Source organism: Cydia amplana, chromosome 22 (assembly GCF_948474715.1).
Source record: "Cydia amplana chromosome 22, ilCydAmpl1.1, whole genome shotgun sequence".
Lineage (NCBI taxonomy): Eukaryota > Metazoa > Arthropoda > Insecta > Lepidoptera > Tortricidae > Cydia > Cydia amplana.
Window position 1 is genome coordinate 11,967,161 of NC_086090.1, and position 13,544 is coordinate 11,980,704.

Sequence of the window (13,544 nt, forward strand, 5' to 3'; positions counted from 1 at the left end):
TATTTGTTTGGAGTGAGATTTGTCCACGGATTTTTCGGTAACAACATTGCAGTGAACCTTTGGAGCCGTGTGCGCGTTTTGAGTGTATGATTTTTTAGCATCATGCTGCGGATAAGTGCTATTTGAGTTAGGCCGGCTGTGCGTAACCAACAAGGTTTCTAACATATCGGCGCGGTCGCGAATTAATTTTAGCAAATCATCTACCTTAAGCGCGGGTTTGTTTTCGTTCGACACTGGTAATAAAGTGCTTTTATATTGCTCCCATTCACGTTCGGTAGTGGAATCTAATTTAGAGACAACTAAATAAATGATTAGTGTATCCCAACTTTCTGTGGGCTCACCGAGCATTTTTAAAGCGCGTAAATTCTTTAAAACTGTATCTAATAACTTTCTTAACAGTGCCGGCGATTCTTTGTTAAGCGATTGTATAGAAAATAATGCCTTTACGTGATTGTGCACTAGCAATCTACTATTGTCATACCGATTCAGTAGCAATTCCCAAGCAATCGCGTAATTATCTGCCGAAAATTCAAGCGAATCGATAACAAGAAGCGCATTACCTTTGAGCGATGATTTTAAGTAATGGAACTTTGAATGCTGGTTATTTCTTGCGAGTTGTGCACTAGGGACGAAAATGTGTCACGGAATTGTAACCAGTGTTCATAAGATCCGTCGAAAGTAGGTAAAGAAATGACGGGGAGCCGAACTGTTTGCGCTAAATTATTAGGAGCTTGCACTTTAGGTTCGTTAGCTTTCTCCGAGCATTTCACCATACATTGTGTCTGAGCTAAAATCGCGTAATATTCGCTTTCAAACACCTCTCTGCTTTCAAAAAGTGAGTCCATTTCGCTATCGGGAATTAAACCTTCTAACTGATTATAAATTTCAGTATAGTCATCGAAAATACCCTGAGCTCCCTGCATGCGTAAATTGAGCTCTGTGCGCTGGGTATCGGACAAAGTTAAACCCTCAAATGTATTTACGAACTTTTTGAAATTAGTTAGCCTACATTTTACGGAACCTCGCCTACGGTTTAAATGTTTTATCGTTTCCGAGTCCGTTACTTGATTAGGACCTAACGCGGCGTGAAACAATAGGTCATCTTTGCCAGTCATCTTGCGAATCAAATAAAGGCAGGCGCTAAGTACTCACAGTTGCAATCACCAAGGTCGAGCACAGCAAGGCAGCCAGCAGCAAAGCTGACGCGGGCTGCTTGCAGACTTTTGCGAAGGTCGACTCGACGACGTGCGATAGGGTCACAACGAAAGCACAAGCACTGGAATTGAGAAAAGCACGGTATGACGCAAGCGTAAAAGGGAAAGGTAGGAAAGGTAAGCTGGCTCGTCTCACCGAAGATCTTCACCGCTGCCGATGACTCTGGTCGTTACAGCACTCTGCCGATGCGTTCTCACACCCAATCCATGGATCCAAGGCTGGTTGATATCCGGCTCGAAGGACCAAATTTATGTCTGCGCGTATAGACATACGTTGGGGCTGATGGCCAGGATTTGCGCTGATGTGGATGGCAGGTTGATGAAATGACGAAGGCAGCAGGTTCTTCGAATTAACTACATTTAATTCGGGATTTTACATTGTTTTTACGTACATTAAATATATAAAAAAAATGAGCAACAAAAAGATAGGTATGGGCTACGTGGTAGCTAGTTGAGAGTGATATGCTAATTCGTAAGTGTCATCCTGTGTCGTCATTGGTGCGCGCAGGGATGACGAGCCGCTACACCATTGGCTGTCGATCACGACATATCTGATGTATGCTTCTCATTGGCTGCTGGTGACATGACGCGATAACATGTATGTGACGTCATGGTACTCGTGGTAGGTGCATCGCAGCCGGGGATGGGCGCGCGGGTCGCTAGGCGCGAGCCAGGTTGAAGGTCACGGGCCGCCGTCGTTTCTATGCGCTTTAGGTATTGCCGTAACAGGTCACTCGCGTATTTTGTCGAAAACGCTCGACATGTTTCACTCCATACCGAGGAGTATTATCAGGAGCTTGCGTTGATTTTATATGGTATTTTTCTTGGTTTATTTAATATGTCAATCAATCAATCAATCTTTGGGTAATATGGCTCCATCGATACTGTCGATGATTTCGCCAACGTCAAAGTGGATCCCACGTGGGATCGAATTAATATTATTTGTAATAAAATTCAGCCAGTGTACGGTATAAAAGTATAAAATTATGGCCTCTAGGGCTCTAGCCAGCCACGGTTAGAGGTAGAAATACCAAAATAAATGCTCTAGAGCACGACGTTGTTCGGTAGTCTGGTTCTCAGTTCTTGTAAGGCGATAGCTAGACTTTACAAGAACCCGCGTGGGCTACCCGGCGTTGACGCCAGAATGGTGGTTATACGCGTTTCATGATTATTTTTTCATTATCTGCACACTTCCACATTAGTTTACTGCATAATACGCTATCAATATTACACTTTAAACAATATTAATAAGCAAAAACAAAGAAATTATTCACGAGGCTATGTTACCAAAATGGCGGTCGACGAATAACCCCCTATTTTATATGTCTGTGTCTCACGGAAGTTTTGTTATTAAAAATATTAATATACCCACTGATAGTACTGATCAATTATAACTTTACGTACAGATGACCTGGGCGAGGCTTGGGCGCGCGGCGTGGCGGCGCGCGGCGGTCGTGTCGTGCGCGTCACGTACCCGCGCACCGCCAACAACGACAAGGAACTCAGTGTCGTCAGGGGAGAATACCTGGAGGTACGGTTTCAAAATATATTCATGTGCCCGGTTATCTGGAAGTAGATAGGAACAGAAGCGTTATCTTGGTTATTTATAATTAAACTTGTTTATTAGTGCATATGTTGCAGTCAAAAATGTGAACTGGTCAAAAGAACTTTTAACCGACAAAAACAGGCAAAACTGCTTTTAACTGAGCATGTTGGTCAAAAGTAGTTTTACCTGAAAATCATACCTATTTCTGGCAGCAGTTTCGTTTTTAGGGCGTAGCAAAAAAAAATAACCCTAACCTACCTATTTCTGGGAGCAGAGAATTTTACCCCAATGTACCAAATATTACCATACAAATCGTAAAAACTAGCCCAAAATTACATAAATACAAATTTCTATGTAAAAATTGTCAAGTGCGAGTACTTTTGACTGATACTAACAGTCACAATTACTATTAACCAATGATTTTTAGGTAAAACTACTTTTGACCAACATGCTCAGTCAAAAGCAGTTTTGCCTGTTTATGTCGGTTAAAAGTTCTTTTGACCAGTTCACACTTTTGACTGCGACACATACAAACTATGACATTTAAACTTAAGCCCTAGCCAATTCGTCAAAACTGTCATCGAAATCACCCGAAACTGAGGTAATACTTGAAATTGTTAAATAATGGCTTCTTCTTTCTTGATATAAATTGGTGTAGATTTGCATACCTACCTGCAGTTTATAATGTAATATTTATTGTGACAGAAATTTTATTTTCCTAAGGCCCAGCCATACAAACGAAACATCCAAAATTTGCCACTGAAATTTGAACCTAGTTTGTAGGAAATAGAGTTGATTTTCAATTGTTTGAAAATTGAACGAAACAAAAGCGACTCTGTTCCAATCGAACTTGGTTTAGATTACATCGAACTGAACCTATGTTCTTAAACAGGTGCTAGACGATTCGCGCAAATGGTGGCGCGCGCGCAACCGGCGCGGCGTGACCGCGCACGTGCCGCACACCATCGTGGCGCCCGCCGCGGAGCCCGACCCCAACCTGTACCCCAACCCCATCTACACGCACTATCAGGTAACCTCTCCACTCCATCATAATACCATTACCACAGAATAAATAATACTACGTACAGAAGACTCACTCTCTAACAAAACGCGTCTGTTACGATCAGCACAGATATGGCCGCTAGGTGGCGACAGCGCCACGCGCGGCTTATGGCTAGCCACCAAAATTGGTGTGGAACGGATGTACTTTTAGCCACCTGTAGCAAAGCGACGAAATCGCGGAGTCCGCCATTACAGCCTGCCAATATACCGTTTTCCCGGCAATTGAATAAGACACTTTGCGGTACGGTAATGTAATAGATCTAGAATTCAACCCTATAGTTAGGGAGGCGAGGTAGCTAAATGGCGTAATTCAACGGCGCCGTCGAGACCTATCAAAATCGAAAGATAAAATAATTTCGAAAAGAAAAGCTCGTATGGCAAAAACCATTTTAGCGGTGGGTTTGGCGTGTACGGTTTTTCAAAAATGTTAAAAAAAACAGTTACTTGGGCATTCTCGAGCGCGTCAGATATTCATACTACGTATGCCCCGAGTGCCTCTGATAACAACGGTATACTAATCTGCCGGTTTGCGTGGTGGGGGTAGGCATATAAAGTAGTCAAAAATGCAAAAAAAAAAAATTTACTCGAGCGCGTCAGATTTTCGGAAGGGGTGTTAAGTAGGCCCCAAGGAAGCTTCCTTTAAAAAAACTGACGATTTCGGCGTGACGATAAGTTAATTACGATGAATTTTTGAAAATGCAAAAAAAAAAAGTTTTTTTGAAATACTCGAGCGCGTCAGATTTTCATAGGGGAGGTTTATCTCGGTATCCTGAAAGCATATTTTTTTTAACCTGACAAAAATGTTGGTGGGTTCTCTTAATCTGACCGAAAAAGGTTTTTTGGTTCAAAAAATTCCGTGGCCGCGCTTTTTATTTGGACAAAAATGTAAAGAGACCTTTTTTTGTGTAAAATAAAATTACCTTTTTTGTTTATTTAAACTTTTTTTTGTAAAATGTATCGTTCGCGACTTATATGCCGCAACGCGTTCTTAGGAAGACGAAATGGCTCCTCCACACTTCCGGTCATGCGGAAACCGGCAGATTTTGTATTTTTAGTAAGTTTTAGATTATATTCTTCAAAATAAAAAATAAAAAAATCGCGCTCGAGAATGCCGGATTAAAGTTTTTTTTTTACAAGTTCGCGACCCTATAACTCGGCGGCGTCAAGGACTTATCGTCAGATTAGTTAAATTTAGTCTTTAAACACTAAAATCAACCCCCAATATCTTAATCTGACGCGCTCGAGTATTTCAGACTATCCATTTTTTTTTACTAATCTGATCGTCTATCCTAGGCGCGCGTCACTACATATAGAGCTAAATACTTTACAAGGTTGTTCTATTAGGTCTAAGGTATCTCTCATATCTTAAACTGCCACGCTCGAGTATTGCCGAAAATTCCCCTATTCGCCTCCCTAACTACTATACAGGATCACAAAACCCTCCTCGGAGCATTCACGCTCGACCACCGCTCGACGCTGACGCCGACCGCCATACTTTTGTTTTATCCAAAATGGCGTCGGCGTCATCAGCTTCGAATGTGTAATTTCGTAGACGATGTGTTAATGCAGCGGTCGGCAACAAGCGGCGCGCGGGCCGCATGCGGCCCGCGAACCTCTCACTTGCGGCCCGCGAGCCGCCCTGGCTATTATAATATTGACAAACGACAAATGCCTGATAAAGTCACAATGTGCGGCCGACGTCAACTTTTTTAACTAATATGTGGCCCTTGGCTGTTAAAAGGTTGCCGACCGCTGTGTTAATGGTAATTTATACCTGCAGGAAAGCGGCGGTCTCGGGTCGGGCGGCAGCAGCCCGACCGGCGCGGGCGCGGGCGCGGGCGCGGCGGCGGGCGCGGGCGCGGGTAGGGCGCGCGAGGCGCGCGACGCCAACGCCGACTGGGTGCGCCGCGAGCGCCTCGGCAAGAAGGGCGAGTTCCGATATTTCTAGCCGACACAGTCGCTCCTTCCTCTTTAACGATTTATTCATTGTACTAGACGTGTAGGTCACAGACCGCGGACGGAACGCCTCAGGGCAGCTGAGTACCTACAGATTGTGTTTTTTAAAGTCCCATTTAGACGGTTCGAGAACTTGCATGCAATATTCGATGCGTTTCTAACTACAAGGTTCAATTCATTCAGTCGATTGGCCAAATACCGTAATGTAACGAAAATCGCATGCAAGCGTTTGAACCGTCTAACTAAAGGGGCTTGATTTTTAACGGCATTGAGCGGACGCTTCTCGCTCCGCTACCCGCCAACGCCGCGACCTAAGAAAAAAACACGACCCTGGAGCTAGAAAAGATACCGCTGTATGATTTGTGGTAACTGAGTTGACAACTTTTAACAGCAGTGTCAGCAGTTGCCGCATAATTTACAATAGTCACATTAGCTGTCAAATTCGAAGCATGTTCTTATTTATCAGACTACCTACCTAGTACAATGAATGAATCTTTACTCTTTAATAATGTATGCCTTGGCCTATGCCTGTGCTAAGTTTGCGACGTGTTAACATAAGAATTAACGCTGATCAGACAAAAATATCTTTCCTGGAGGCATATTTTTGTAAAAAAAATACTTAGATTTCGTTTCGATTACTTACAAACCTCTGAAAATGCCTGTAACAGGGTATTTATTTACATCTACATCTACTAGAAAGGCGATCATGATGATACCTATAATTATATTGATTTTTGTTAACAATCCTTCTGTGTTATCAGGCACAGGTTCTGGCTTAAAAGATTGTGCAGCGCAATAAGCGCCCCCGAACCAAAGTGGTCCGCGCTCAGAGTTATCTTACGCATAATCCATCATAAATAACATATCAGTAGTTTATCATCGTCGGCTAGTATCGGAGCCCGCGTGTGTGCTTCTGTCCGTGTGTGTGCTAATGTATGTCCTTACACAGAACCAGAGAGAGCTGAGAGAGGTAGGGTCGCTAACATAAAACTGTAACTTCATGGCCAGCCGATTTTCCACGCACACAAGCTTACAGCAAAACTCTTAACTTAAGGAACCATCATTGGACCTTGTTTGTTTTTTGTTTGCAACTTGACGACTTGTCAGTTAATGGCGAAATCGGTGTGTTATGACATCACAGTTATGTCTTGAAGACCCAACCTCTTCTTATCTTTCAACTCTGTGTCTTATAAATATAAATTTGTGAAGATTTGAGGCACTGGATGCGTTACAGAATATACCTACAGTTTCTGAGTTCGCCTTTTGCATGCGTAATATATATAGTGGGTAGACAACTAGACATTGGATTAAAGACAATCAGGTGTCAAAATTAGATCAATATTCACTAGTGTTTTAACCCGACATCACTAACGATAAAATAAATATCGTGTCATTTTATGAATTGCATTTTCCTGGGATGCATCCAGTGCAGCAAATAATGTAGTCCCAATACTTGCAGAACGAACCAAACCGCTAAAAATTAATGGAAAAGAACAGCGAAAGCAATAAGTACAGACAGTGACGTTTGAATCGTTCTGCCTGCAAGACTGTCGTCGGCTCACATCGACACGACACAACATCCATTAGTGCTTGCATTTTTTGAGATTGTCATGATATTCTCATGCGTTATGATTAGACTTATCTGCGATGTCAAATTTGACATACGAGAAGAGTGCAATTCCATTTAATATTTTTTCTTCTTCAACCCTTTTGTCAATTTTTGGCATTTTACAAAGCAGTTTGTTTCGATGCGAGCCGGTGCGAGTGCCGTGTTGTGGTGTGAAGCTTACATTTCTACAAATTAGTATACGTATCGTTAGACTATTGTTTTTATATTTCAGTCAGATTCTATAGGCAGCTATATATTTATTGTACGAGATACAAATTGTAAGGCTATAAATGTTAACTAATATATTGTCGGAGCTGTTAGCTGCTCAGTCCTTGTTTGTATACATTTTTTACATTAAAATTTTTACTGAAACTTGTGTGTGTCTATTTGTGCTTCGCTCCTTCCCTGTGTCCTTCCCTCCCTGAGGAAACCCGCGTAAAGGCATTAAACTCTTTTGTTATTTTGTCGATTCTCTTACGTTTAAACTTTGTGCTTACATAATTTTGGCTTTACGTGGGTGCCCTGAAGCTTGAAGCTATTGGCGTTAGCACTAATTAACTAAAGACATATTATGGCTTTTATGGTATTAAATCCAAAGATTGTGTACTATACTAAAGAAAAAGACGATAATCATATGCCTGCTGATTTGCCTTAGTTTTTCTAACGCCCGTTTGTCTGGTAAGGTAGAAATAATTTCAACGAGTAAACTAAAGGATTATCTGCTACAATACCTAACAAAGGTAAATCGATGTTAGACGAATAATCCTTTTAAATTGAAACATCAAAGAAACTAAAATTTAATACCTGTCTTTATAAGTCTCACAAAAGCTAGCAAATTTCGTGCTAGTTTAACTTTCGTAAGTTTGACCTGTACCATAGAAAAAAAAATACATAGAGTGCTCACTCCATACATCAGTTTTAATACCAAAAAGATTAGCATCTAGCATCGAGTAGCGGAACTATCAGTACTGCCACTTGACAATAGATGTAGCCACCGACCGGAAAGTCTTATGCTGTTGAGATAAGACTTTCCGGTCGGTGCTACATCTATTGTCAAGTAGCAGTACTGATAGTTCCGCTACTCGATGCTAGATGTAGACACTGAAATTAATAGTCTGAACTGATGTATGGAGTGAGCACTCTATGTATTTTTTTCTCTATGCCTGTACCTACATTAATTCAAGACATCAGCCAGCAAATTTAGAAAGGCACAAATGTGTCCGCTAAATATCTGTTCGCGGATCTGCCAGAATAATCTATCCGACTCCCTACCTAATTGGGTTTTGAGATCTTCAAAATAAATAAACTCATTAGAGTCATAAAATTGTTTCCGCGTAGTGCTTTATCTATCTGAAATTCGCGCAAAATCCTTTTGCTGTTTGTGTCGTTGCAAACTTGTGCTGTTGGTGTAACTGTGTGAGTGTAATCGCGGTGAGTGTTTGTCATCATTGTCATATGGCTCCTCTTCACGATGGGCCAACGTCGGCCACTCCAAGGGACGCATTTATGCGTTAGAGGGAGCAAGTGATATTGCTATCTCATTCTACCGCATGGCTGCGTCCCTTGGAGTGGCCGGCGTTGGCCCATCGTGTAGAGGACCCAATAAATGTTTTTTTGGCTGGTCGCAGCGAGTACAGAAGTGTGTGTTGCAGACAAGGCGCCTCCTCCCCCGCCCCCGCCGCCGCCGCCGCCACCGCCACCGCCCGCGCCTGTCGCCACTGACACCATTAAGTGTGAGTAGTCTAACAACTGTAATGTATTCTAAGTAAAAATCTACATGATTACTCTTACTTAATTACACAGTCTGCAAATTTAAGTATAGCACAGTTTTCTTAAACACAAACACATCTACGACTTATCTGCCTTGCCCGACAGTTGACTGGTAGAGAAGGCCTTATAGCACTGAGGCCACCTGTTGTACTATTTTTTTCTGCATGAACGCTCTAACCATCAATAAAGAGGTATAGTTCCACACCTTTTACTCACCTTTTATTCTTATCAACGCCAAATAATCACTAACAAATGCACGTACCGGGTTGCAATTAAAATAATTACGATAAGAAATGATTAAGTTGTTGATAAGGTGATCGTTAGAGATAACTACATACTTAGGTATGTGTGTTACCTATTATTTAAGCAGGTATAACATTTTGTCACCTTTGTTTTTTGAGAAATAAGTAGTAAATAATACCTAATTAAGTATCTGTTTCTTTATTTTAAAGTTTATTGCACATTTGCAATATACAAATAGCGGTCTTGATCTAAAATACAATATCAGTCTCAACCGTAGGGCCAAGCAACTATAGCTATCAACCAACTTACCTATAGTTTGTAGCTTTCTAATAGACCCCGAAGGCTAATCCTATTGTCTATTGTTAAGAAAAACCGCTCGTGCCACGTGCCACAACCACCTGCATAAAAAATCGGTACTTCGGTTACTGAGTGCCGGCGAGTCGAACGCTACAGAACCAGTCTAAAATGTGTCATCGAGATGCGTAACAAAGGCGCGTTATCGGAGAGCGCACCTACACTGGTTTTTTGAGCGTTGGACTAGCCCGCGCTCAGGTGCCAATTAGAATAAACAAGACCCTTTTTTGCAGGTAAGTAGCAAGTGCGGTTTTACTGAACAATAGACAATAGGATTAGCCTTCGGGGTCTATTAGAAAGCTACAAACTATACCTGACAATTGATTCCAGCCACGAAGTCGGCAGTGAGCACGGCGACCAGCGGTGGAGACTTCACAGACGAGCTGCGGGAAGTGTTGCCCCAGATACAGCAGCGGAGGAAGCTCCTTGAGTTCAAGAAGACACCCGAAGTGTTCATCCACCAGGTATGACCAACTCCAGGGTTAACCCTCGTGCCTAAGGTGCAGTGGGCCAAGAAAGTGGTCTACCAGTTTTGACAAAAGTTTCTGCGAGATCTAACGATCGCTAAGGTTGACTTTTCTAACGGGGTTTAAAGTAAATCGACCGTTGTCTCATGACGTTCAAACGAACCTCAACCGAAGTTAGAATGAGCTGAGGCTGCGGTAGGTACTGCCCCAAATCCAGCAGCAGAGGAAGCTCCTAGAGTTCAAGAAGACGCCTGAAGTGTTCATCCACCAGGTAACACTGTTGGGTCATTCTCTGAGAAAGTCTGCGGTTGCGTCTGATTGCCATGACTTTTCATACATTTTGTATGGGTCCCGGCAATTAAACCGAGGACATATGTTAACTTCAGTTCAACGAGTTGCATGCAATATTTGATACATACATTGCTCACAAAGTATTCGTTGATCGATCAAATACCGCAATGTAACGAAATTCGCATGATGCAAGTTCTTGAACCGTCTAAAGGATGACTCACGCTAGAACGGTCCGGATCCGGGCCGAAGCTTCTGACACTTCCTTTTCTATGATGGTAGATTGGTGATCATGTTATTGAAAACGAAGTGTCGGACGCCTCGACTCGGCACTCGTTCAAATTTATCAGACTTCGCCAATTTTTGTACGTCTTTATTACTGAATCGCGATTAGAAAGGGATTGAGATAGCTGTCAATCCATATTGATTTTGACGTAAGTGTATGGAAATCTGTTATTTCTAATCCCTTTCTGATCGCGGCATGATAATATACTCTGTCAACTCAAGTAATCTATTTGAACTATTTCTTTCTGTCCTACACAAGAGGGTTGTCTACGGCAATGAACAAATAGTAACGTCTATTTTTACAGAAATCCAACCCCGAAGAGGTGGCCGAATGGCTAGAAGCGAAAGGCTTCTCGGCGACGGCGGTGCGCGCGCTGCGCGTGCCCGGGCACGCGCTGTTCAGCACGCCGCGCGCGCAGCTCGAGGAGCTGCTCGGGCTCGACGAGGGCAAGCGCCTCTACAGCCAGGTCCTAGTGCAGAGGAACGTGTCCGGGGTACGGCTAGCTTTACCACCACAATCTGCCTGTTGATGTAATACTGTGTTTCTTTTATAAAATCTTTGCTTATATTTATAAACACGAAAGTATGTAGCTGTTTCTTTCTGTCTGTGTATGTGTTTATTTTTCACGCTTAAACCGATATCGAATACTAAACTCTAAAAATAGAATTGTTAAATTTTGTACAGTCAAAAGTTATAACTTATATATCTCTATTGGAGAATTATTCCATTTGGAGATAATTTTGATGCGTTGTATCTTTTTTCGCTGCTATAGATTCTGACTTTGTTTGTGCGTGACAGTGCGTGTGTGTGTTGTGTGACTTTTGGAGTCGTTTCTAATAACCTTTAACTTTGCTTATTTTTAAATGTTGAATATTTTATGTTACAGTACAAGACGACATCAGCGTCAGAGCTGCAGAGCATCTTACGCAAGGTCCGTGAGAAGGTGGAGGTCTCCTGAGACCCCTTAGCTCCGATCACCAAACGTCTTGGCACCACTTCGAGATCCCATCCGTCTCATAAGATCCCTTCACCATCGCGGCGGGAGTTGACCCAGCCCAGAAGGGCGCCTAGCCAAATGACAAGCTTTTATCAACAAATGCGAATAGAAAAGTAACAACGTACCGAGATGGCAGAAAATAAAAGACACGCCTTCATTCCCATCAGGTACATTTTATTAAGTTTCTGTTTGCGTTTGCTGTACCTAAACAATTATACTTAGGCACCTCAGGTCATCTTTTGACGCTGTACCCGAATATTTGGGAATAGCCATTTATACCAGTTACTATAAATTATTTTGATAACTAAAGCAATAAATACATCATGTTATTTAATAATTATTTTGATAACTAAAGCAATAAATACATCATGTTATTTAATAATTACGATGTTGTTTTATCTGTCCCCACGGAACTGATAACAGTGCGGAGATGATAAGGCGCTCGCTAGATTAGTTCTCAACGTGTTGAGTCACGATGAGTTTGTTGAATGTGTAAACGTACAGGCACAAGTTCGCCCACATACACATGGAATACTGTTGTCATGTGTGAGCAGAGCGCCCTTTACCTTTACAGTACGAGCTTTTTTTACCCTCTGGACCGCATCCAACGGAGAGCGACTCGTACTGGCTGCCAGCGTAGGTAGTTACTTACACAAATATTTCAGACCGAAAGGGATGGTCAAATAGTAGGTAGACATTTGTAGCACATTTTAATTCAGCATAGTTGAAGTTTAAAAAAAGTTGTAGAGCTGATGCTCAATCAAGGCATTATGTACAGTCGCCATCAGATATATCGGAGCGGCTAAGGTGCTCACAAATATCTGAACACGCCTCTATTGTCATGGCTCTAGGTGCGTGTTCAGATATTTTTGAGCACCTCGGCCGCTCCGATATATCTGATGGCGACTGTACCTACATATTTGATGTAAAGCCGACAGATATAGGATTTTTCTTAAACTGCAATAAACTATATATAATTTAAGGGATGTTTACAAAAACAACATAACTGACTACACTGGTTGACACCTGAAACGATTAACAATGTTCTTAAAAAAGTGTCAACCGCTCTAAGCAGTTATGTTGTTTTTGTAAACATCCCTTCAATTATGTAGAGATAAAAAATAAACCGAAAACAATTGTATAAAATTGTATATTCATTAAAAATAAAACAACAATAGTCGTCAAATACGCACATCGCGTAGCTGCACTGTTCTAAATATTTTATAAAACAAATATCTAACAAAATATTCTCAGTAAAATAAGTAATATTATACCTCTGAGGTTTAACTTACAAACTAAATACAATAACAACTTGTATATCAAGGGAGATATCTCACTTATTTATTTATTAAATTATATAACAAATATATTTTAATCCCGTCCCTGGTTATCCCAAAACAAGAAACTATTAGTGTAAGCCTTGAGTGGACGCTCGAGTTGGGCGTGCAGCGGGGCGGGGCGTGCGGCGTGCATGTTAAACAAATGCGCACGTATAGGAGCGGCCTTAGTGCACGCTGCTCACATCACGCGTGAGCCCACAGCCACGCTGCACGCCCCGCCGAACGCTCCGCTTCGAGCGTCCACTCAGGCCTTACACTTATGAGCAAGTCTGGGCTATAACCGCGAAAATCGAAGTTCACAAATCGGGCGTGTGACTGTCACTCTTATTACGCCTCCTTAGAGTAAAGGAGAAAGATCCCCGCAATTTGAATTTCGGTTTTCGCGGTAGGCCCTCAGGCTTGCGTACCCTGC

General features: G+C 42.1%; 1 protein-coding gene across 1 annotated transcript in view; it reads left to right on the forward strand.

Moving 5' to 3' along the window:
* The window catches only part of LOC134658542 (epidermal growth factor receptor kinase substrate 8-like protein 2), a 43,488-nt gene extending 31,658 nt beyond the window's left edge, over positions 1-11,830 (forward strand). The window contains exons 11-17 of the mRNA XM_063514227.1: positions 2,621-2,745; positions 3,653-3,790; positions 5,603-5,769; positions 8,999-9,120; positions 10,085-10,218; positions 11,100-11,288; positions 11,682-11,830. Coding sequence (XP_063370297.1) covers positions 2,621-2,745; positions 3,653-3,790; positions 5,603-5,769; positions 8,999-9,120; positions 10,085-10,218; positions 11,100-11,288; positions 11,682-11,753 — 947 coding nt within the window. The 3' untranslated portion in view covers positions 11,754-11,830. The remainder of the gene's footprint in view (positions 1-2,620; positions 2,746-3,652; positions 3,791-5,602; positions 5,770-8,998; positions 9,121-10,084; positions 10,219-11,099; positions 11,289-11,681) is intronic.
* Positions 11,831-13,544: the final 1,714 nt, after the last annotated feature.